This window comes from Procambarus clarkii, chromosome 63 (assembly GCF_040958095.1).
Source record: "Procambarus clarkii isolate CNS0578487 chromosome 63, FALCON_Pclarkii_2.0, whole genome shotgun sequence".
Taxonomy (NCBI): domain Eukaryota; kingdom Metazoa; phylum Arthropoda; class Malacostraca; order Decapoda; family Cambaridae; genus Procambarus; species Procambarus clarkii.
Genome location: NC_091212.1, coordinates 8,187,732 through 8,211,983, shown reverse-complemented (window position 1 = coordinate 8,211,983; position 24,252 = coordinate 8,187,732). Strand labels below are relative to the sequence as shown.

Sequence of the window (24,252 nt, the reverse complement as noted above, 5' to 3'; positions counted from 1 at the left end):
AGGGGCGGGTGTAGGGGAGCGTGGAGGGACGGCCGGGTGAGTCAGATGTAAACATGGCGGCTGAGCAGTGCGAGAGCATCCTCGTCCTGGAGGACCGGGTCAAGAGGCTCGAGGAGAAGATCTTCGGGCCCCTGCCCAAGGATGCCCAGTACCCGGAGGTAGGAGGGGTCGTGGTGGGGGTCGTCGAAATTGAAATTTAAATAAGTTTATTGAGGTAAAATACACACAAAGGGGTGAGGTAGCTCAAGCTATTCTCACCCCCGTTCAGTACATCGTGTTAATACGTACATATAAACACTTCACAAACAATAAACTTATTACCAAACATTCTCCAGGGGTCGTCGAGGGGTCGTGGTGGGGGTGATTGTGGCAGCCTCGGGATGATTGTTGGGGAAGGGGGGGTGGGGGGAGGTAATTGTTGTCATCACACTTAGTAAGAGATTGTTGGGGTCCTGGTTTACGATTTGGGGTCATTTGTGTTATGTTTACTGGCCTTTTTTTAGTTGTTAATTGTTGAGGAGCGTTGTGATTGGTTTAAATGTAGATATGAAACACGTTGTGATTGGTTTAAATGTAGATATGAAACACGTTGTGATTGGTTTAAATGTAGATATGAAACAAAAAAAATTGTTTTTGTGCACTGTAGCATGACTGGGTGTGTGTGTGTGTGTGTGTAGTTAGCTCAGTGTAGTTGCCTCAGTGTAGTTAATAGAATGAGAATTACGCTCGTGGTGTCCCGTCTTCCCAGTACTCTTTGTCTTATAACGCTTTGAAGCTATTGTCGGGTTTGGCCACCACCACCTCGCTTAACTTTTTATTTTATTTTATTTATATACCTGTATACAGAAGTTGTTACATTTTTGTAAAGCCACTAGAATGCTTAGCGTATCGGGAAGGTCCTTAATCCTAATTTTTCCCCGGAATATTACCCGCCAAATCATTTTAACAACCAGGTACCCATTCACTGCTGGGTGAATAGAGGCTACAGTTCAGGAATGGTGCCCAATCAATTCCTCTCCGGCCAGGATACGAACCCAGGCCAAAGCGCCCGCGAAGCGCCAGGCAAATGTCTTACCACTGCACTATGGGAACTGCGAGACTTATTCCAACCTTCTACCACTTTTGCAAAAGTGAATTTTCTTATATTTCTTCAGCAGCTTTGTTTAGTTACTTTAAATCTATGACTTCTTGTTCTTGAAGTTCAAAGTATCAGGAATTCTTCCCTATCAATTTTATTGATTCCTGTTATTATTTTGTGCGTAATGATCATATCACTTCTTTTCCTTCTTTGTTCTAGTTTTGGCAAATTTAATGCCTCTAACATCTCCTTGTAGCTCTTGTCCTTCAGTTCCAAGAGCCATTTAGTTACATGTGCAGAATCACTGTACACTCAGGTAAGTATTGTACCCTGTACACTATGGTACATATATTACCATGAGGTCAAGGGGGGCACTGATGGATTCTTTGCGTTTTCTGGCTTGCTCTTAAGGCGTCAGGTTTGTAGGTGGCTTGGCCAAGAGGTGCCAGGAATGGGTTGGTTGTAATTACCTAAGTGTAGTTACAGGATGAGAGCTACGCTCGTGGTGTCCCGTCTTCCCAGCACTCTTTGTCATATAACGCTTTGAAACTACTGACGGTCTTGGCCTCCACCACCTTCTTCCCTAACTTGTTCCAACCGTCTACCACTCTGTTTGCGAAAGTGAATTTTCTTATATTTCTTCGGCATCTGTGTTTAGGCTCCTTTGTTCCCTTTGAATGTGAAGAGCACCTGTGTGTGCTGTGGGTGGCCTATCCCTAGACTCATGGGTATTCAGGGGTAACCAGGTGTGTTGGGGTGTTAGGAGGGTTACTTATTTGCCATTTGGCTTTGTTTCCATACTAGGAAATGGATCAACAGGGTGCATACATCTAGTTAAGTTGACCTCCTTAAATGAACTACTGTAACAATGCTAGCGTCACTGTGTACTATTGTGCCTGTACCAGTGCATTAACTGCATTCATGAAATGCCAGAAACTATGAAACAAATTATGTTAAATTTTAAAATCCAGCTGGAAAAGATCAAGGCAAATGGGGGACCTTCAGCACGCTGCCAGCTTCCTGTGCTCATCGAAGCCACTAGTGTTCGTGGCCCTCAGGTAAATTCAGGTAATTAAAATATTCTCTAATAACATATTGAAACATTAAAAATGCCTAATACAAAACTTTTAGAATAAATATTATAACATTTTGTTGTTCATGATCATATAACATAAGAACATAAGAACAAAGGTAACTGCAGAAGGCCTGTTGGCCCATACGAGGCAGCTCCTATTTATAACCACCCAATCCCACTCATATACTTGTCCAACCCGCGCTTGAAACAATCGAGGGACCCCACCTCCACAATGTTACGCGGCAATTGGTTCCACAAATCAACAACCCTGTTACTGAACCAGTATTTACCCAAGTCTTTCCTAAATCTAAACTTATCCAATTTATACCCATTGTTTCGTGTTCTGTCCTGTGTTGATACTTTTAATACCCTATTAATATCCCCCCGGTTATGTCCATTCATCCACTTGTAAACCTCTATCATGTCACCCCTAACTCTTCGCCTTTCCAGTGAATGCAACTTAAGCTTTGTTAATCTTTCTTCATATGAAAGATTTCTAATTTGGGGAATTAACTTAGTCATCCTACGCTGGACACGTTCAAGTGAATTTATATCCATTCTATAATATGGCGACCAAAACTGAACTGCATAATCTAAATGGGGCCTAACTAGAGCAAGATATAGCTTGAGAACCACACCAGGTGTCTTGTTACTAACGCTGCGATATGCATATAATAGTTTGTAAAGTGCCACATTTAAGGAGTTATATTTTATTTTATTTGTTCTCTTTTGTTTTTGTGTGGCTGTATTGTCCTTTAGGGGTAAGTTTCTAAAGACTTGTATTATAGGGAATAAATGATGTAGCCAGATACTGGCACCACAATGGGGTCATTGCTGGTATGTGCCACTGTTGCTTTTCTTGGTTTCCTTCTACCCAAACAGGTGGTGGCTGGTAGCGGTGTCCCAGGAGGGGCTGAAATTGGGTTGTCTTGCTATCCGACAATACATCATTATTCTACTGAGAATCTGATTGCCAACAATATAATATTAAGAAAAATAGTAATTTTTTTAGCTGTACTGTACACTAAACCTAAAAAACTATACCTTAAAATATCAGTGTCACCTTCCCTTTCAGTTCAACTACAATGTAGTTTGCTGTTACAGCCACACTTACCATTCCCAGATTGTTATGCCGCTGTTGTGGGGCAATTACCGACTTCTTCGTACTCTTCATACCTGACGGCTTATCGATATTGATTCTCCAAGAGACGATCTGGTCTCTCGTTTGTTTCATACCCAGTTCTCACTGATCCTCAGAGGTGGGAGTTATACAGGTTCTTTACATGGTGGATGTGTTTATTCCACCACTTTGCCTGGTCAGTGGCTCTTGTTCCAGCTTTGGTCCAGTGCCCAAATGTCTCTCCAGTTCTGGGACATTGGGTGCCAGGCACATGGGAGTCAATCTGTGAGCCCTGTTGTGCTACAGTATTGCAATTTTTGGTGCTTGAACAAGTCTAACGATCAGTGTTCTGCTGGTAATCTCATGGTATGCGCAGATGCTAGAGTAGTTGATCTGTCGGAGTGCCATCTGGCTCAACGAGTCATGCATTGACTGGGCATTTCAAGCGGGTGCCGTGCATTTTTTCCCAAGCATAAATAAATGTTGTTATAATGGATATTGGTGGTTTATACATAATTATGTCTACAAAAGATTAGAAAAGGTGTTTTTGTATTTAGGGAGTGTTTACAGTACAGACTGAAAGTGAATGAAGTACATCTTTTAGTCATAGCTTGGAAGAGTGTCTGAATGACAAATGTACAACATACAGACTATTACTAAGTGGCTTAATCAATATTTTGTACATAAACCAGTCGCCCCTTTGTTTTGATGATGGATTACTTTGTTTTATTGAGAGTTGGGGAGAGCAGGCTGGCTAAAGAATCCAAAGGAACTTTGGTAAAATAGTACAGTACGGTAAATAAAGTACGTAAATTAAAGTATGTGTAGAATATAAAGTACCAGTAAATAAAATTGTGGCTATTTAGAACAGCTAAGTTAGATTTGCGACAAGTGTTGAAGTGAGCATGTCTTTCAGGTTGTTTCAACGTTGGCTTCGCTGGGCGGGCGGCTGGGCAGTGCGCTGGGCACCCGCGACCGTATGATGATGGTTATGAAGAGATGTGAGTAACTAATATTTTTTTGTGTTGTGATGGAAAATGTTGGTAAAGCTCTCTGGTAAATCAGCAGCCAATGATGCAGTTAACTCTGTGTGTGTTGTTACATTACTCTACCGTACCTGAGTCCTCCTTGTCAAACATAACAGCATACCGTTATCTTGAGATAATTTCGGGACTTAGCATCCCCGCGGCCCGGTCCTCTAGCAAGCCTCCTTTTTGATACACATCCCCAGGAAGCAGCCCGTAGCAGCTGTCTAACTCCCAGGTACCTATTTACTGCTAGGTGAACAGGGGGGAAGCAGGGTGAAAGAAACTGCCCATTTGTTTCTGCCTCCACCGGGTTATGGCTTTGGTTAGGTAAGGTAATGTCCACTGTGTTTAACAATTCCTGGCTATTCATGAGGATGCATTCTTTGAGATGCCACGTCAAACCAAACTGTGTAATATTGGTGTTTGGCTAAGGATTTTATGGAAAAAATAGGATGCTTTCCAGGAACAAGAAATTTATTACGCAAAATTAAAAAGATTTGTACAGTATTGTACTTTCAGATTTTAAGATTGGTATCATAGTGTTTGCAATAGATTTCCCTACAGGGGTATATGCATATAAAGTACAAAAGCCCGGCGTGCCACCTGCAGCAAACCCGAAAATCGGCCGAGCGTTACCCGTCAATTTTTGTGTTACATCGTTCATTTTGGTATCAATTTGTTCGCAGTAGAATTTTATAAAGGAATATATGTATATAAGATAAAAATAAACAGGCGCACTACACACAGCAAACTAGAAAGTCAGCCGAGCATTACCCATGAGCAAGCACACAATAAAATATGTATACTCTGTTCAGTTTTCTCACTGCAATTTTCATGCTATGTCGTTCATTCAGGTATCAAATAGTTCACAATCTAAAGGCACGCATTTTAAAACTAGTCCCATATTGATTGGAAAACAAATAGTTTTAACAAATACGGTATTTTAATTTTGAACGTCTCCGCCGTCCCGGGTGAACATCTGTCTGGCAGGGACGGATGTCGCCAATGTCACCAGGGGGACGAAAGTGTTAAGCTGTGCGATCTACATCCCCCAAAAATAGAAATAACTCCTAGAAAGAAACCCAACAAACAGTACTTCATGCAACTAGCACTCCCGCTCGTTAGCATTACCCCCCGACAGCCCACCACTTCAGTTCTTGAACTGATGTGTTGGCAGTCAGATCAGTCACTTTGGCTTCAAGGTCCTGTTATGGATTTTGGCCCTGTGTGGCTGTTCCAGCTGTGTGTTTGTGGTGTGGTGGCCAGGTGTCTTAGAGTGCAGGAGCAGCAGGTGCCTAGGGTGACTTTCCCTAGGTACTCTGTGAGTACTACCCTTGCGTGTCAGGGGTCATCTTCTCTGGGGCATTCGGGAATCACTTCCTAGTTTGAGGACTTCATCGCTTGATGTTGACTTTGCCCTTGGGGTACATCGAGGGTCTATGGGTTTCCGTCTTGCCCCGGGCGGGGGAGTATTATTGGTTGGGTGAGGTGCATTCGGCTGGCACAACTAGCTTTACTTCAGCTCAGTGGCCGATGTTTCTCTCTGACTGCCAGTTTGTTTGTTGTGTGTCTTCAGGGATTTTTGTTTTCATTTTCCTGTCTTCCTGTCTTAAATGATCAAAACTCAGCTGAAATTTAGGTGTTACATAATATTGATATATTATTGTGTATAGTACCCGTGTGATCAAATGCATACAAGGTTAATAATAAATATTTTGTAAATTGTGACGGTATTGATTTGTAAATCAGTGCTGTAGCGTGCATTACTGCAGGAATTACAATGAATTTAATGTACAGTAGTACATATATAGCAATACAGTACATACCATTGCTAAAAAAGGGGTAATTTGCAGAGAGCAAGCCACAATAACCTGGCAGAAAATTAGATGCCCCAACCCACACGTGTGAAAATAAAGGAAGTGGTGATGTATCGGTTCTTCCTGACCCACCATCATGTCATGAATTTTTCATGCAACACGTTCATTCATTATAATCCTCCACGACACTGAAACATCTCTTTCTTCATCTTTACATGTGTGGGTTGGGTGTCCGAGGGGTAATTTATTAGTAAAATAAGGAATTTAGTGTAATGGTTAGGAGTCTGTTGTTCACTTTTCCCAATGAATTGTCCCACAGTAGAAGAATTGGAGCGTTACCTTGACCCTTCATATGGCGAGTCCCTCGAGTTGTCAGACAGTGTTAAGCTGGACTTGGTGTTGGCCCGTGAGGAGCAGCTGCGCAACCAATACCAACACCTCAATACAATGAACACTCTTAAGAATGTCCTGGATTCACAGCACATCTCAGGTAAGTTCTTTCTCTAACATGAGGTAGTATGGTACAGAGCACCACTTGGTTTCCGAACCCCTTAGGGACAAGACCCGTTGGTTATCATGTAAGTTCATAAACGAGAAATGGAGGGAAAAAATAAATTAGAAATATAAAAAAAAATTATAGAAAAATTTATGAATAAACTCTAGGGGGAAAATCGACAGGTTCATAGCGTAAATGCGACCGTATTTTGTTTGTACTCACCAATAAGTGAAGTCCTGCTCCGCTTATGTTGATGAAGCATAGTTATTTACATGGAAGAGGTGGTGGTGGATGTTGATGGTGTTGGGTTGACTGGGTCAACATGTGATGAGTCAGGTGCAGGAGATGCAATGTGAGCTTTCTTGGAAGCCATTGCAAAAGACTCTTTAATTGACATGTGTTTGTGACATCATCTGCCACTGGCTTCTTCGTCACCTCACGCCTCTGTACCACTCACACACTGGGTTATCAACACTCTCCACCTTTGCTTTACTTATTACCTTTCTATATCGTATTGCCTTACAACTTTCACTTTTAGAGAAATAGTAAAAAATGATGACGTGACGCTTGTCTGGCCACTTCCTCACCCAAACTTGGTTCGTATAGGGTAACTCCCACTCCAGCTGGCGTGAGGCTTGGCGGACTGCTTCCTATCCGAACTTATTTCATTTAGCGTGACTCCCCAACCCCCAATCAGGAAACTGGAAGTTTCGGATAACTAAAGTTCGGAAACCAAGTGGTGCTCTGTATGATATCCATTTATATGTTCCATATTTTGCTCTGTTTTTAATTTGGGGCATGAACTCGGTACTAGTACCATATGCTCTTGGAACACCACCTTTCCTCGTTATAGGAAGTGTGTGTTTCGGTGTTTGATCATAGGAGAGGAGATAGATAAAGTATTCCATCATAGGGATGAGTATTGTGATCACATCGCCACTGGTTTGACTTTTCCTGTTGGGAAGCTAAGCCAGTATTGTATACCAAACCCAAGAATTACAGAGCTATATCAATTTATCAACCCTAAAGATCCAGAAGAGCCTCTACATTCCTAGTGCTGTATACTCTTTCTGTGGGGGAGCCCCCCGGAGACTCCCTGGAGCTATTGGACTGATATTAGCTAATATTAGTGCGGGGGGCTTCAGTCATATGAAGTTGTCATGCCTACCAGGGGACCACTAGCCAGAACATGGTCTCAGAGAGGCGCAGGGAGCAGTGGCCTATGAAACTCTCATGTATGAAAGTATTCATATTTGCCATCGACCAGGGTTGAGCACCCAGAAAGGTAGGGGCTTCAAAACAGACCCTTCCTGGTAGAAAAATTGTAACCTGAGACCGAACAGAGGCTAGAAACTTCCCCAAAGTAAAACACGCTAACAAGCAACACGTCATCATACTGCGTGCCACTCGTTTGCTCCCCCTCCCCCCCACCATCACCTCGGGAGGGGGAGAGGGGGGGGGGTCCCAGCTCCCTGAGGCCTCAGTTCTTTGCTTCTATTCCCTTCTTGAGCTGTCCTCGGACTGGCTTGTGGAGGATGTGGAGGCCTGCCTGGTCGTCATCTGCTGTGTTGACATCGGGAGCCAGGGTGTCGGCAGCATTGTTTAACCACTGTGCTGCGCTGTGTTTAGTGGGATATTTCCCCCCTGTGCTCTGAAAATCAAGTATTCCCCAATTTTTTTTTTTATATTTGTAAAATGATAAATCCCCTTCCCTGAACACATACATACATGTAAAAAAACTAATAAAGTCAACTTACTTTGGCTGTGGGGACATGGAGATGGGGGCGTGTGACGTCATTTGCTGTGCGCCTGTGCGTGAATTCAAGCACCGGGAATTGTCATAAATATATTTTCAATTATTTTGCAACAAAGGCACCGCTGCCACCATTGTAACAAAGGTTTGAGGTTCCCTCTCTACTTCTTCCTTCTTTGCCCTCTACCCGTATTCTTACTTTTTATTCTCTACCAAGGGACTCCAAAACTTTTACCAAAGCCAACTCCACGCCACGTGGTCCTAAGACGATTGACCGACTTAGGATTCTACACCCAGTATGACGTGACCTAGGCTCTGAGCAAACCCTAGAGTCGCCTATACGCTGCCACCACCAGACCAGCAACACAGAGCAATGATCGAGGTCTGGATCGATCACGCTAATTAATCAACCTTGGGGCTTGATCCCCACTCGATGACCGTGGAAACTTAAGAGTGTGAAATTAATTACACGGGAATGATTCGATGTTAGAATCGGCGCCCAATCCAACTCTGCCTCGTGTGGACCACGTGACCAGGACAAGTATACACATAACCAAATGGAAACAATAAAAATGCAAAATACTAACAATTTTAATTTATTAAAAGAAAAACTAAAACAAAAAATCTAAATATGTTCACTCCCTGTCACTTTAACACTCCCTACTTGACCTGAATGGCAAATGAGACTATTTCTATACATAACAATAGCAACTATACCTCTATGTTTTACCAGCTAAAGATGTTGGGCTGGTCTTGGGGAGAGGTAAGATGTTTGACCTCTCCCAGCTGCTCTTCTCTCCACACTGATCTCTCCCTTGTCTCGTCTACCCCAGACAGAGCATTGTAACCTTCCGCCTAGTCAAAGTTTCACCAAGTTACTAGCAAGGTTTAAGTTATAACAATTAACCTCTGTTTGTACTGAATTGATCCAGACTGGTTGAATTCTTTTACTGAAATTAAATTACACAAACATCTAACGGCAAAGCTGTTCCCGATCCCCCAAAAATGGATAATTGAACTTTAAGAAATAGTAGACCTGTCAACCCTGCTGACCTATGACCGCCGGTCACTCCGCCTTACAAGTTAGATCTGATTCGTGACGTCACTGATGGTGACTTAAACTCAATAATTAGAATACTCTTGATATTGTATCCAGTACTATTATACAATACAATTTTAATGCAAAATGAATAAAGGCTAATTTTCTCTAAATTACTGAATACTATAGGATGGTTCATTATACGCAGCTATGAACAAAGCGTCGGTTATTTCCACCGCGAATTCCCCTGGGGGTCAGGTCCCCAGGTCACCATGCGGGCTCAGCTTCCCATCCTCTTTTGTCGATAAACCACTCTGGATAATTCTTACAACAGCCTAGTTTGAAGTGGTTAGTACACGGATGTGAACTTGATAGTTCCGTAGTACGTTCCCGGATGACTGAAAGTTCAGTCTGAAGCTATAACTTTAATGTTTATGTTTGAGCACGGTGTGGCCGGCTCTAGAGGACACATTTACTTGGCTAGTGAAGAGCCAAGGGAGTTTAATAGCTAGTCTTTGATGGTAGAGTAGGGACATGTTATTTAGCTATGTCAGTAAGGATAGGATGTATGTTTCCTGATATTAGAGGATTGCTGTCAGTTGACAGCTGAGAAATTTATGAAATATGAACATGTTTATTATGATGTTGGACTATTATTTGTCAAATTTTATTAGTTAGGTTAGCTTTTGTTTGTGGCATGAGTTGAATTGTGGGTTTGGATACTAAACCTCGTGAATTTTAACAAATTAACAAGGTTTACTAAGTGCTTGTGCAGGGGGGTTGTAACAAACTAGGCTGTTGTAAGAATTATCCAGAGTGGTTTATCGACAAAAGAGGATGGGAAGCTGAGCCCGCATGGTGACCTGGGGACCTGACCCCCAGGGGAATTCGCGGTGGAAATAACCGACGCTTTGTTCATAGCTGCGTATAATGAACCATCCTATAGTATTCAGTAATTTAGAGAAAATTAGCCTTTATTCATTTTGCATTAAAATTGTATTGTATAATAGTACTGGATACAATATCAAGAGTATTCTAATTATTGAGTTTAAGTCACCATCAGTGACGTCACGAATCAGATCTAACTTGTAAGGCGGAGTGACCGGCGGTCATAGGTCAGCAGGGTTGACAGGTCTACTATTTCTTAAAGTTCAATTATCCATTTTTGGGGGATCGGGAACAGCTTTGCCGTTAGATGTTTGTGTAATTTAATTTCAGTAAAAGAATTCAACCAGTCTGGATCAATTCAGTACAAACAGAGGTTAATTGTTATAACTTAAACCTTGCTAGTAACTTGGTGAAACTTTGACTAGGCGGAAGGTTACAATGCTCTGTCTGGGGTAGACGAGACAAGGGAGAGATCAGTGTGGAGAGAAGAGCAGCTGGGAGAGGTCAAACATCTTACCTCTCCCCAAGACCAGCCCAACATCTTTAGCTGGTAAAACATAGAGGTATAGTTGCTATTGTTATGTATAGAAATAGTCTCATTTGCCATTCAGGTCAAGTAGGGAGTGTTAAAGTGACAGGGAGTGAACATATTTAGATTTTTTGTTTTAGTTTTTCTTTTAATAAATTAAAATTGTTAGTATTTTGCATTTTTATTGTTTCCATTTGGTTATGTGTATACTTGTCCTGGTCACGTGGTCCACACGAGGCAGAGTTGGATTGGGCGCCGATTCTAACATCGATTCTAACATCGAATCATTCCCGTGTAATTAATTTCACACTCTTAAGTTTCCACGGTCATCGAGTGGGGATCAAGCCCCAAGGTTGATTAATTAGCGTGATCGATCCAGACCTCGATCATTGCTCTGTGTTGCTGGTCTGGTGGTGGCAGCGTATAGGCGACTCTAGGGTTTGCTCAGAGCCTAGGTCACGTCATACTGGGTGTAGAATCCTAAGTCGGTCAATCGTCTTAGGACCACGTGGCGTGGAGTTGGCTTTGGTAAAAGTTTTGGAGTCCCTTGGTAGAGAATAAAAAGTAAGAATACGGGTAGAGGGCAAAGAAGGAAGAAGTAGAGAGGGAACCTCAAACCTTTGTTACAATTTGTTCTGTGTATTTCCAATACGGTTTTATTTATTTTTTTATCGTATATGATGCATATTTGTGTTCTTTACGATATGTATACATTAGAACGTTCATACAGTAATGTTCCATGGAACTGTGATACATGTGTCAGTAATGTGTCCACAATAAATGTTTATTGTCGCAATATTATTTGTTCAACATTCACTAAAATTACAATATGTACAGTTTCACACACTACACAGTAACACACTGTATTACACAGTACTTCGGAAGTGAGTGATAATCAACGAAACAGTTCATGGTACACAGCGCAACTTCGCTCTCAATGCACCAGGTACAAACAGATTTTTGTTTCCTGTTTCTTTGTTTGCTTGCAAATAATACACACACGTACACCCTTGGTTTTAGTACCTGTAGGTGTTATGTAGCCAAGCTTGTGAAGTGTAAGGTAGTCAAGACTGAGGGACAAGACCATCACCCAGAAGTACCCAGGGAAATAGACAGGGTAGGATGCAAGAAGCAGGTAACCATAGAAAGCAAAGAGGACAAATAAGAGTCTGGAGAATCCTGCACGGCCACAAGCTTGCAAAATGGTGTGGACAGGACCAGAAACCAAGCCTAAAACCCCAGAACAAAGCCTCACAAGGTGTGGAAAAAACAAAGAACTGTGCACTGCAGGGGGAACAGAGGTAACAGGTTAGGATAGACACCAGGTCAACCCATCTCGGTCAAGAGCACAAAATCAAGACAAAGCAGACAAGCAGCAACCCTAGCTTATCACCGAGGGGACACAGACACACAACATACAGCAAGGGTGGTGGCCAAAAAAAAGGACAGAAATCCAAACAAGGCTCACCCTCAGAAGCCTAGAGACAAGAAAAACACATGTCCAGAAGCAGAGAAGGAAGACAGGAATGCAGGAAGCAGGTAAGAGGCGAAGACTGAGGTAGCCGCCAAAATGAGAAAAATCCATGAAACCACATACCTCCTCATTCCAGGCCGCGTAGACAAAACCCACCAGAGAAGTGACAGAGAGGAGGGAGCAACAGAGACAGTGGGAAGTCTCAGAGAGCGAAAACACACAAAAAATGCACTTAAGCGGTCCCAAATGTGTTGGTTTTCCATATGGGACTTTATTTTCGTGCAGTATGAGTCCTAAGTAGTTCTCCTCATACATTCATCGGCGGTGCATGCGTCGTTCTGTCCTGCTGGGTCGGGTTGTTTCGTTCCTGCGGGATGCGGTGTCACTGTTTTCGCTTCACTTCTCGTGTGTTGGCTCGTGGTGCTCGCTTCATCGTTGGCCTCTGCCTGGGCCCTGGCTCTTCAGGTTTCATCCTTGCTGTTTGTGGGGTCTGCGGTTGGACTGTTTCTGCAAGCGGTGGCTTCTCATTGTCATCCATTATCGGCCTTGTTGATCCTTCAGGGGTCCCGGGGAGGGGGGGGGGGTCCTCCCAGATGGGGTGTGTTTGCTTACCTTGGTTGATTCTTCCCGGCTCACCGGGTTTGGGTTCCTGGTGCCCTGGCAGACGTTCCATCTGGTTCTCTGACAGTCTTGGTTTCAGGCACTGCTTGCTCTGTGTCTGTGCCCAGGGGTTTTCCCATGGCTCTGTCTCTTTCAAATGCTCGGTCCAGTCCATTACAGGGCCGGTTTGGTCTTCTCCTTGAGTCTTCGCATTTGGTGATTTTGACTCCAAGTCTATCACCTCCTGTTTGGTGATCAGGTGCCTTCGTTGGTGGTGTCCCACCTGCGTGCTTTGTCGAGGTGGCAATATGGGGTTTCCTGGCGGTCCTTCCTTTTTCTTTTTGTCTCTTCGTAGGTATACTTTGCCTTTGTTGGGGTGGTCTTGTCCTTTTTCTAATGGTTGTCTTTGTATGCCGCATTCTGTCACCTCGTATCGTGCGGCGCTGGCGGAGCTGCTACGGCTTGCTTTCGGTTTTGATGTTCCTTCTGCACTGTTTCGCAAGCTGTCTAGGGCGTTGTTTCACCTCGGACATACTCGTGCACCGCCTGAGCCGTCTTGGTCTTTGGACACTTTGCTCTTATCTCTTCCCCTCGGTTGGTTGTGGCCCCTTCTGTTCCGGATTATTTCTCAGGGGTTTCTGCTCCTTTGGGTTCTGGTGTTACGTTTGTTTGTTGCAGCTGTTCTTCTTTTTCTGGCAAGGTTGGGTTGGCTGTTTTTCCAGAGGGGTCCCTGGGGGTTGTTGCTTGGTTGGGTTTGGCCGGAGGTGCATCTTCTTGTGTCTGGTTCGGGTTTTAGGTGCTTGGTTTCCGCCTCCCAGGTTTGTCCCTCTTTTGTCCTTGGCTTTTGGTAGGTAGCTTTGGGGAGCCGATGGGGCTTCCCCCAGAAATCCAGCGTTGAATGTAATGAAACGCCATTTTCTGGTTGAGACCCAGAGGCTCCCCGGCAACCCTCCCTTGCCCCGGCCGCCATTTTTTTTTTTTTTTTTTCGTGTTTTGACATCCAGCCTCGAACTGACAGGTGGATAGCCGGCGCGATGGGTTTGGGGCTCCCCCCTTTCCCCTCCCGCGGAGAGGGGAGCTGCGCAGACAAGCGGCACGGCAAGTGTGATGTCATGCTCGTTTTTCAATTGGGGAGTTCTATTTACTTGTTAGTTTTCTGTAGTAGTTTTAACCAGATTAGGGGTTTGTTTTTGGGCGCCTACCTTTCTGGGTGACTGGCCTGGTCGATGGCAGACATAGAATGCTTCACACACATGTGCATTTCTATAGGCCATTGCTCTTCATGCCTCTCAGAATGGGCTCGTGGTCCCCGGTAGGCCTAGAACTCCATTCACACTGACTGATGCCAAAGTCTAATAATATATATATATCACCCTGGATAGCTCTGGGGAGAATCCGGGCCTCACCCAGAAAATGGCATTTCATTACAACCAATGCTTTTTTTTTTTTTTCATATGCACCAGGATGTAGTACTTAGCTTAGCAGTTTAAGGAATTTACATTATACTCTATAGTGGATATTTTCACCAAAATATTACAGATTCTGCCAACCTGGGTGACGAGTTGATCCAGATAGCTAACAGACACAGTGAGGATGAGGAGGCAGCCTCCCAGCAGAGTGTGCAGATCAAGAAGATGCTTGACCAATATAATGCTATTGTATCCTTTAATATGAAGAAGGCTTTGCTAGATATATGCTTGTAGCAGCATTCTCTTCTGCCATAGTGCTCACTTGTAGCATTATTAATTACTAAGGCTACAATAAAGTTGCTATTTTTGTAAGAGATACTTGTGATGTTAGGGTACAAATCAGTACATTTAGATATGAATGGAAGTGTTCTTGATTTATTAGAAAGCAGGGAGGACTTCATTGATAGTTTTTGTACAAATGTGAGAGATGTCATATATACTTTGAATGTTTTCTTTAAATACCAATTTTATGATGGATCAAGCTAAGTTTATACTTTCCTGTACTTGTACAAACTTTGTGAATATATTGTCAGTCTTTTGTGGCTTGAGTGTAATATGTTATTACTGTCTATAAATCATGCATTGTTGATGATGCACTTGTAACACCAAGTTCGTTTATGGAAAATTCAACGCACATTGTACGTACGTTTTATCATGAGTATTAGGAAGTCCAGATTGTGGCATGCCCCTGCATCTTGAATTTGATGATGGCTTTATTGGTGAACATTTTAGACGGTCCTCATTAATCTTATGTATTTGGAAGAAGCTCAGTCCTGCATGAATTGGTATGTAATGTTTTATTATTACACTTTTAATACATTTACCTTCAGCCACAATAACGTGGGTGAAAATTGCAGACGCCCAATGCACAAATTTGAAAATTAGGGAAAGTGAGTGTTTCGGTCTCTCCTGTACCATTATCAAGTCACACGACCAAAACATCGTCACTTCCTTTTATTTTTAGATTTAGGGGTTGGATATCAAAATTTTTCAGCCATGTTAGTGTGACTTACATTCTGAATACCTGTTTATCTTTGTATAGAATAGAGATAACATTGGCCTTGTCTCGCACATATACTTGTTGAGTCGATCAGGATGAGTAAACTCAGGTGGTAGACTGTGTCAGGACTCGTCAAGCACTTGTGTCCCCTCATGAGAGCTGTACATCTTTCCTCAATCATGGCAGCTTAGTGTGTATTTCTTGAACAGTTTACGAGCTTCTAAATACTGCCAGGTCATTCTCAACCTGAGGTTGTTTTTTGTTTTACACAATCTTGTAGCACTTTGGACATCATAAACTGTTTAATAAATGCAAACTAAGCTGTATATGTATGATGAAATTACAATTATGAGATAAAGTATGTCTTAGAGAACATTTTTGGAGCAGGACAAAGAACTGGAGTCCTTGGTAACCCAACAACGTGCTAAAGGTTATACAAGCTGGGACCCACCCGCTTCCACTGGAGTCTGGAGGCAGAGAGCTGGTAGCCAATCCAATTTTACATATAACCTGCATACACTCTGGTGAAGGTAATGGAGTTTTCCACTTGTATTTGGCTATCGGCTCACCGCCTCTGGATGCCTAGTGGATACGGGTGGATCCCAAGTCGTATAACCTTTAGTATATCATTGTCCACGGGTTAAGGTGCACATCTGGGGGTTACCCAGGTTGCTGGTTCAGTAAACTGCTCCAAAAACTTTTTCATAGATATATGTCTGGTCAACATACTTCAGCCACGTTATTGTGACTCATCGCCTGCATATGTATCATGTTATTGGGACTTCATTGTATGTTTGAAGGGAGCATTTGGTAGAGAATACCATTACCTTTGCCAGAGGGTATGTGGGTGTATATGTAAAAGTTGAATTGGCTCTCTTCTCGGTGCCTCCAGACTCCTGGTGGACACGAGAGGATCCCACGCTGTATAAAGTTTAGTATATCATGGTTTTTGAGTTAAGATGCCATGATGGAGGCAAATGTACAGTCTGGTACGTGGGCTTTTGAAGTGTTGGATGACTGCTGGCCCAGAACTCTTATTAATAATAATGTCACATGTTATTTGTGTTGCTTTTATTAGTAAAGTGTGTCAAGCTATGCAATTATAATACAGTATTGTATCAAGAAGATATTGCCATTTTGTCTATTTAATATACTGTAATTGACTTATTCTTGTATAACTCGAGACTAATCTTGTTCATGACTACAGCAAACATACATTACTGCTCTCTAGGTTTTGACGCAAGATATAGTTATGAATTTTAATGCTGTACTAGCACGTATACGAGTAGACTAACTTTACATGTGAATTTCTATTCAATATTGGCCAACATTATTATTAACTATATTCACGTTAATGTATTTACTGACTTTCATGTTTTATATTGGGAAAGTATATAGAATTTTGCTAACTGCATTGCTCATGTGTCTTAGTTATGGGTATTGCAATGCTGTAGTGTATCAGAGACATGTATATGCATTTTGAAGTTGAAGAATTGGCAGTAGATAATGCATCATGCATTGTGTAAAGTGTATCCATTTTGTACTGATAATACTTGCATAAAGATGATAATAAAGTTCTGATAATGTATTTTATTATCCCCTTCAGCTCTGAACAGGTGGTGAACATTTAGCTGCCAGCAGCATCAGTGCTGAGTTGGTGAACATTTAGCTACCATCAGCATCAGTGCTGAGTTGGTGAACATTTAGCTACCATCAGCATCAGTGCTGAGTTGGTGAACATTTAGCTACCATCAGCATCAGTGCTGAGCTGTACAGCAGATTCATTCATTTCTGGAGGGATGGAAACCTCAAAGAATGTAAGAATGGCTGTGTTCCATCTCTTGCATACCTCCCAATAATGAATAATATAATAATAAACTAGTGACTTGTTCAAATAAAAGTAATTGGTCTTCTAAATAAAATATGTATTACATGTGTATAAACACAGTTTTTGGCCCATTCCTCATGCACATTTTGCAAAATTTATGTATGTACATGTCTTAAAGTGTCCCAAGTATTTTTATCCCCCGCATAAATTTATAAACAATGGTTACAAACAAAAGTATATAGCTTATAAGGTACATCCTGCAGATGCTATAGACTGCCGGGAAGTAGATCCTTCAGATGATGGAGCCTGTTGGAATGTAGATTCTGGGGGATGTTACAGACTTTTAGGAAGTGCATCCTGCAGATGCTACAAACTGTCAGAAAGTAGTTCCTGCGGATGATACACACTTTTGGTGAATGTTCAGATCCTTGTGTGGTTCATTTCCATGAAGGGTCAGAGCTGAAGGGGTTAAGGGCCTTGGTGCATGTTGTGGCACTCATATCTGAGGCTTGGGGGTGCATGTTGCGGAGGTCTGGGTTTTAGTTTTGTGGCGGGATCCTGGTGGGAATGAGTTACAGTAAAATTGTATTTGTGTAGTAAAAGCTCGATATATATATTCATCTAATCCTTAAATGGGTCAGCTAGTTAACCTTTACAATGCTCCAATTGCTTGAGAGTGATTGGCCTCATGTGCTCCAATTGCCTGGATATAATTTAAGGTACCCTATTTTATTCAATAGCCCCTACCATTCTTGGGGATGTCATTTGACACTAGAGAACTCTGTCAGCTGATTGTCATATTTGGAAAACTGCCGAGTTCCTTAGTTTCCATCCAGAGCCTTGGTAAAGAGGCTCGGACCGTGTCTCGGACCTTGCGGACCGTGTCGGGAGCATCACCATCCAGTGACTGAATGTGAAGGGCGACCATGCTTGGGGCAACTGAACTTTTAAAAACAGCAAATGAGTGATAAGTGATATTCATGTATATATTTGCTGGCAAAATGTGTGCTGTGTGCAGTTATAATGTTTAGGTTTATATCATTTGTTTTGTTGGGGAACAGGCAACCAGTGTATGTATATACAGTAGTTAGGCTGATATTGAGGTCCCCTCAAGGTCAAACTAGTGACCTTCTCTAGGATGTAACTCCACAACAGTTGACGAGCTCCCAGGTACCTATTTATTGCCAGGTGAACAGAGGCATTAAGGGAAAGGAAACTTGCCCCCAACCATTTCTTTCCCACCCGGGATTCCTGATTGTGAGTGGAAAATGATTGATGAATAAATACAGGTTGTGAGTAAAGTATATATATACACATATATCTGTATATACAACTATTTCCAAAGTTATACATAAGGAATACAACGATTGATACTTCAGTACAACATATGAGCATGAACAAATTTAATATAGGGAAAAACAATGAAGGTAAATGGACCAAGTTATTGTTATGCATCCCCCCCCTCACCTCATTACTTGTGAAAAACCTCAACTCGGAAAACTACAGCTGAACCATGATAGGTAGAGACACTTTATGTGGGTTTTTGTGCTTCCTGGATGATGATAATGTCAAAAACACACAAAAAATAAAGGGAACAATATTTATCTTGCACATTGACAGACAACACCGAAATATCCTGTGCAGTTTTAAGGGTTAATAGTCCAACATCATCTTGCACATGACAAAAAATACTTCTCCAAACAAATGTGAACAAATTACGTATTGCAATTTGAGCATCGGGAGTACAGTAATCACTTGTAGCTATTGGAGCTTGATAAAGGTTAACAAGGTGTTTACTATTTGTTACACATGAAGAAGTAATGACATTGCCTTGTATAAGGGGATATTATGCTTCAAATTTTTGGCTTTTGTTATACTTGTATACTGAATGTATCTTGCAATTGCATTTGCTATGTTGTGACAATGAATGTCATAGAAAATTAAGTTAGCATTCAAGCACAGATTTCTGGCCCTTGATAAAATTATGAAAACTCCTCCTATGACTATTTGGAAATCATACCTGAAAAGTCAGAATATACAGTATTTTATTTAATAATAAAATGTAAAGGGTTTTGTAAAGATGCAGTATTGTGCATTAGACAAAAAAAACGAGAGCTAAGTACACGTAAGGTAGGGTAGGTGGGAATGAAGGTGAAATACTGCACATGGACACAAATCAATGATATCCTATAAAGTGCTCACTTTTGGCATTGGAATATAATCATTTCTCAAATCAAATGCATTTTGCAATGAATTCATCAATGTGCTTTAAGGTAACTTCATTATGAGACAGTCCATTTGAGGCAACCATTGCAAGGTTCACTTTGCGTTAACTTGGTTATGAGATGAGTACGTAGAGTACATACAGTAACAGTAACAACCTGTTCCTTTATGATAACAATGCCTTTATGATAACTGTTTCTTTATGATAACTTTATTAGCAGATTCACTTATTAAACAAACTACAACATGTAATATTTTTTAATGATTAATAGAAATACATTTTTGAGGGGAGCCCCTTCTACTCCCTGGAGCTATCAGGCTGATATATGTTATATTAATCTGGGGCATCAGTCAATTGGAGTTCAGCCTACTGTTGACCATGAGCCAGAACCTGGCCCCCCTCAGAGAGGCAAAGGGAGCAATGGCCTATGGAAACCCCCATGTATTTGGAGGCATTCCATGTCTGCCATCAACCAGGGTTGGCACCCAGAAAGGTAGGCATGACAAAACAAACCCCACATGGTAAGAAGATTGCAATTGAAGACCAAACACAAAGGCAGAACTCCCCCTCCCCCCAAATCCTAGGGAAACAAGCAAATGTCACACTTTGACGCCGCGCCACTTGTCCATGCAGGCTGTCATTAAGTCTGAACAGCCTTCTCCATACCCTCGGGTACATTATGTACGTAAACATGCAGCTTTGGCCTCGATCTTCTGCAACATATCCTGGCTGGTATTTGGACTTGAGGATTTCAGCTTTCTAAACGGGTTCTCACACCATAGTATTTATTTAATGTTCCTGGTCTCAGTCAGTCTTTTGTTTTGGGTCAAGTCTGCTGGCCTGGTTTCTCTTCTTCTTAGTGCCTGTCGCCCTTCCTTCTCCCTGAGAATTCGCATTCTCATTCTTTGTGGTTGGTTAACTTTAGGGAGCCACTAGGGGGCTTTCTCCAGAAATCCAGTGTTGAATGTAATGAAATGTATCTTTCTGGAAGAATCCCAGTGACTCCCTGATTCCCTCCCACCCTCCATTCTTAGTTCATCAGTTTGTTGGTGAAATGTTCATCAGCTCTAGAACTAACCTAGGGAGCAGATTGTGGCCAGGAGCTGGGCCACATGGTGGTGGTGATTGGTACAAATGAGTTTTGAACTAGTGAGTGAATCTCCTATTCTATGTGAATCATTCACAAGTTGTTTGGCGGTTCTTGAGGCTTCATTTTCTGTGAGCCTCCCAGTTATCTGTAAAGCTTCGTTGGCTTTCTGGATGCTTTCCCAGTGTGGTAGTAAATTGTCACTCACACCCTGTGCCTTCCGGAAGGGGAGCTACTGACTGGTCCCCGGTAGGCCAATCAGAACTTTTGCAACTGATCTGATCTTTTAGCATGGAGCAATCTCAGTAAGATAGCTTCAGGAAGCCACTGAGGCTTTACCGGATAAAGGCATTTTAGTACATTCAATGCTTGGTTTTTACTGTAATAATATAGAGTTTTCAACCCTCAGGATATATGAAGTATACAGCTTTATCATTAGGATAAACAAGAATATTTCCAGTTAAACACCCATGCTTGTGTACTGTATTTGTGAAATTTATGTAAGGAATTTACACCAAGTCTTTCATACTCTCCTGAGTGCTTTATCAAGGTCTGAGTGTGTGATTAGGATGAAACTTACATCTCAACGTCTAATGAGGCTGCTATCCTGGGTCCAGTCCTCTTATTCTTCTTCTTGACCGCCTGACCATGTCTCCTCTAATCCCGACTGGCGATGTACCTGCGGTTATGTCTTCCACGGAAATATGGTCATGTGTTCTTTCTGTAACCCTGCTTTTCATGGAACTGGAGTTATTAATTGAGGTGTTAATCTGGAGGCTATCCTTCATAATCCTCTAAATACCCCAAGGAGCATGGCTAATGGGACTGCTTTCATTCATCCATTTATTGAGATTAATTTTAATTCATTCAGAATCATTTTCCTAGTAAAGCTACCCTCTGAAGCAAAGCTTTTGTTACCAATGAGAGTATTTATTAGAGCCCCTTCCACTACCCTTCTACTAAATGCCTGACATAAATTTCACAAATACACGAGTTTGAGTTTTTATTCTATGTTATTATGTGAGAAAACATTACCATTATTAATATTTCAGGTTCTATTCCTGCACAGAACAGGAACTTTTGGGAACGTTTCATTTCACACCTGATGTCTGTGTTCACCTAGGACTAAATGGATGCTTGAGAGTTAATCAACTGCTGTGGATTGCATCCTAGGAAAGGTCAGTCATTAGCCTAGAGGGCTTAGCCTAATAGGCTTCCTGCTTCCGACAGTGGAAAACCATACACCTTTTTATTCAGGAAATACAACCTCATCCTCATTCACAATATACTTCTTGGTTATGAAGCTGGGGAGTAGGACCTCTCATGCTTAAGACTGTTCATAGCAAAAAGGACTACTGTAATTGGTGTGTGCATAGAGTACCTATCAGTGACTAAAGGGGAGTGAGTTCTAGCTCTTTATGCCCCGCCTCCTGGCCATTTATACCTGATTCAATTATGACCTTTCTGTAGGTGAGGCATCATGACAGATGTGAACCCTGAAAATTTGTATTTTGAATTGAAATAATGTCAGTTTCATTATTTCTGTTTTGAAAGCCACTCTGTTTCTAAATTTTGTGAATAAGAGCGAGCTTCTAAGACACGTCGTCTTGACGTCTTGAACTTTATTGACTGATAAAAGTCAATTCCACTGAACATGGTTTTTCCAAATAAAGTGGGAATCACAATATATTTCCATTGTTTTGAGGATCTTAAGATGTGGAATTTCATACATTAGGAGTCCTACTGAAACTTACCTTACTGATTAGGAGGTACAGTCAATGATATCATCCTAGTAGGTTGATTTACTTCAAATGCTAGCCATATTAAGAACATAATAATAAAGAAGACTGCAGGACGCCTGTTGGCCTATATGAGGCAGTTCCTATTGTCTCATAGAAGGCAGCTTCTATTGGCTCATATGAGATAGCTCATATTAACCTATACATAGCAGCTCCTAGTAACCCATGGAAGGCAGTTCCCATTGGCCCATTCAAGGCAGTTCCGATTGGCCTATACAAGGCAGCAGCTATGCACTCATACAAGGCAGCTCCTATTGACCCATACGAAGCAACTCCTATTTATATCCACTCAAACTTGTTAATGTATTTGTCTAACCTACATTTGAAACACTCCAGCAATTCCACGTCTGTTATGCTACTAGGTAATTTTTTCCATAAATCAAGTGGTTTCCAAACCAGTATTACTCAGGTCTTCCGTAAACCTAAACATACCCAATTTATGTATCGTTTCATGTTTTGTTTTGTGTTTGTATGTTTTAGCATTTTAATAGCCCTTAAACCAACCTGTCCTCTCGAATAATACATCATACTTTGATGTAAAAATCCTCAGCATCAAAATCTGATGTACCATAAATCATAACAGCTCACTAAATTGACGGACTGTTACTTCTTCTATTTGTGGGTCTTCAGTTAGGTTAGGTTTGGGCAATTTCATACATTTCTGTGACAGCTCGAGAGGACACGCTTCTTAAGCAGCTCGGATAATTAGAAGTCCATCATGGTGTGTATGACAAAATAATTAACAAAACTGATTTTAAAAAATGCATTTGGAGATTTGAAGTTCATGAGGTAATTGCTGATAGTGATTTAATATCTTGCATATTAATGTCATTAATTATCTTCTGTTAACTTTGGTTGGCCAGTGTTTATCCCTTAACAGGCATTCAGATTAATACTCTCACAGAGACCTTCATAAAGATGGATGAAGTGGTGACCAAGGCAGAGATAGCAGCACTACCCAAGAAAGCAGAAGACTGAGAACTGCAACGCTCACATAGTTTGGAAGGTTTCGGTTATGTGCGCATGATCCAGTCGTCCAGTATTATCATCAAATGCTGATAAAGGGTTGCAAGATCTGCTATATTCTGTACTAATGCGATATAATGCACAGGGCTGTTTTGAGTGTTTCTCAGTCTTTATAATTTTCTGGTTAGCATTATTAGGTAATCATGTTGGGATTTTCATTCACGGATAATATTTGCTGTTGGCTGTAACTGGAAAATATTAATATTCCTTTGTGTTTGTTAAGACATATTTATCATAGAAGTATAAACACTACTAGTTGAGGTGGGTTATGGACACATTCCTTACATTTGATTTATCATGAAGGCGAATGACTTATTGTTTGTAAGGTAGCATGGCAGCTGGTATGCATGTATGAGATTAAATATTTGTGTTTGTGTGTGCATGCTTACATGAGATGGGTTATATGTGCCTATGGATGTGTGTGTGTGTGCATATGTAAGATAGGTTATTTGTGTATACTGTATGATTGTATGTGTGTTATGGGATATTTGGCTATATGGTATGAAAATTTGTGAGTACTGTAGTTGGATAATTGGGTATACTGTGTGATTGTGTATGTATACTCTGATATTTATAATTGTGTATGAGTGTGTTTGTGTGCAAGATATAGAATAATTGTGTTACTGAACATTTGGGAATTAATAGACATTAGTGTACTGTACTATTATTTTACTTTTTATCAGGATCCTGATATAAAATTTCCACCTTAAGTTATTAAAGAAAATATTGCTTAAATTCATGGGAACCTTTTCGGACTCTCAGCTAATCTTACATGAATTAATTTTGGAACCATTTTCATTCTTCAAGTTGTTTAATAAGCATTGCATTTTAAATTGTCATTTTTCCTTCATGCAGAAATTTAAAACTTATATGGCTGACATGATATTCAATAAATTGTTATTGCACATTGACCTAATTCTCA

The 24,252-nt window shown here is 41.3% G+C and overlaps 1 protein-coding gene across 1 annotated transcript; it reads left to right on the top strand.

Moving 5' to 3' along the window:
* Nucleotides 1–24,241, top strand: LOC123765770 (Dynactin 3, p24 subunit). The gene is made up of 5 exons (XM_069308689.1): nt 1–158; nt 4,190–4,274; nt 6,438–6,608; nt 14,437–14,555; nt 23,193–24,241. The coding sequence occupies exons 1-5, from the start codon at nt 54–56 to the stop codon at nt 23,280–23,282; spliced, it is 570 nt and encodes a 189-aa protein (XP_069164790.1). The 5' UTR covers nt 1–53; the 3' UTR covers nt 23,283–24,241.
* The last annotated feature ends 11 nt before the right edge of the window (nt 24,242–24,252 follow it).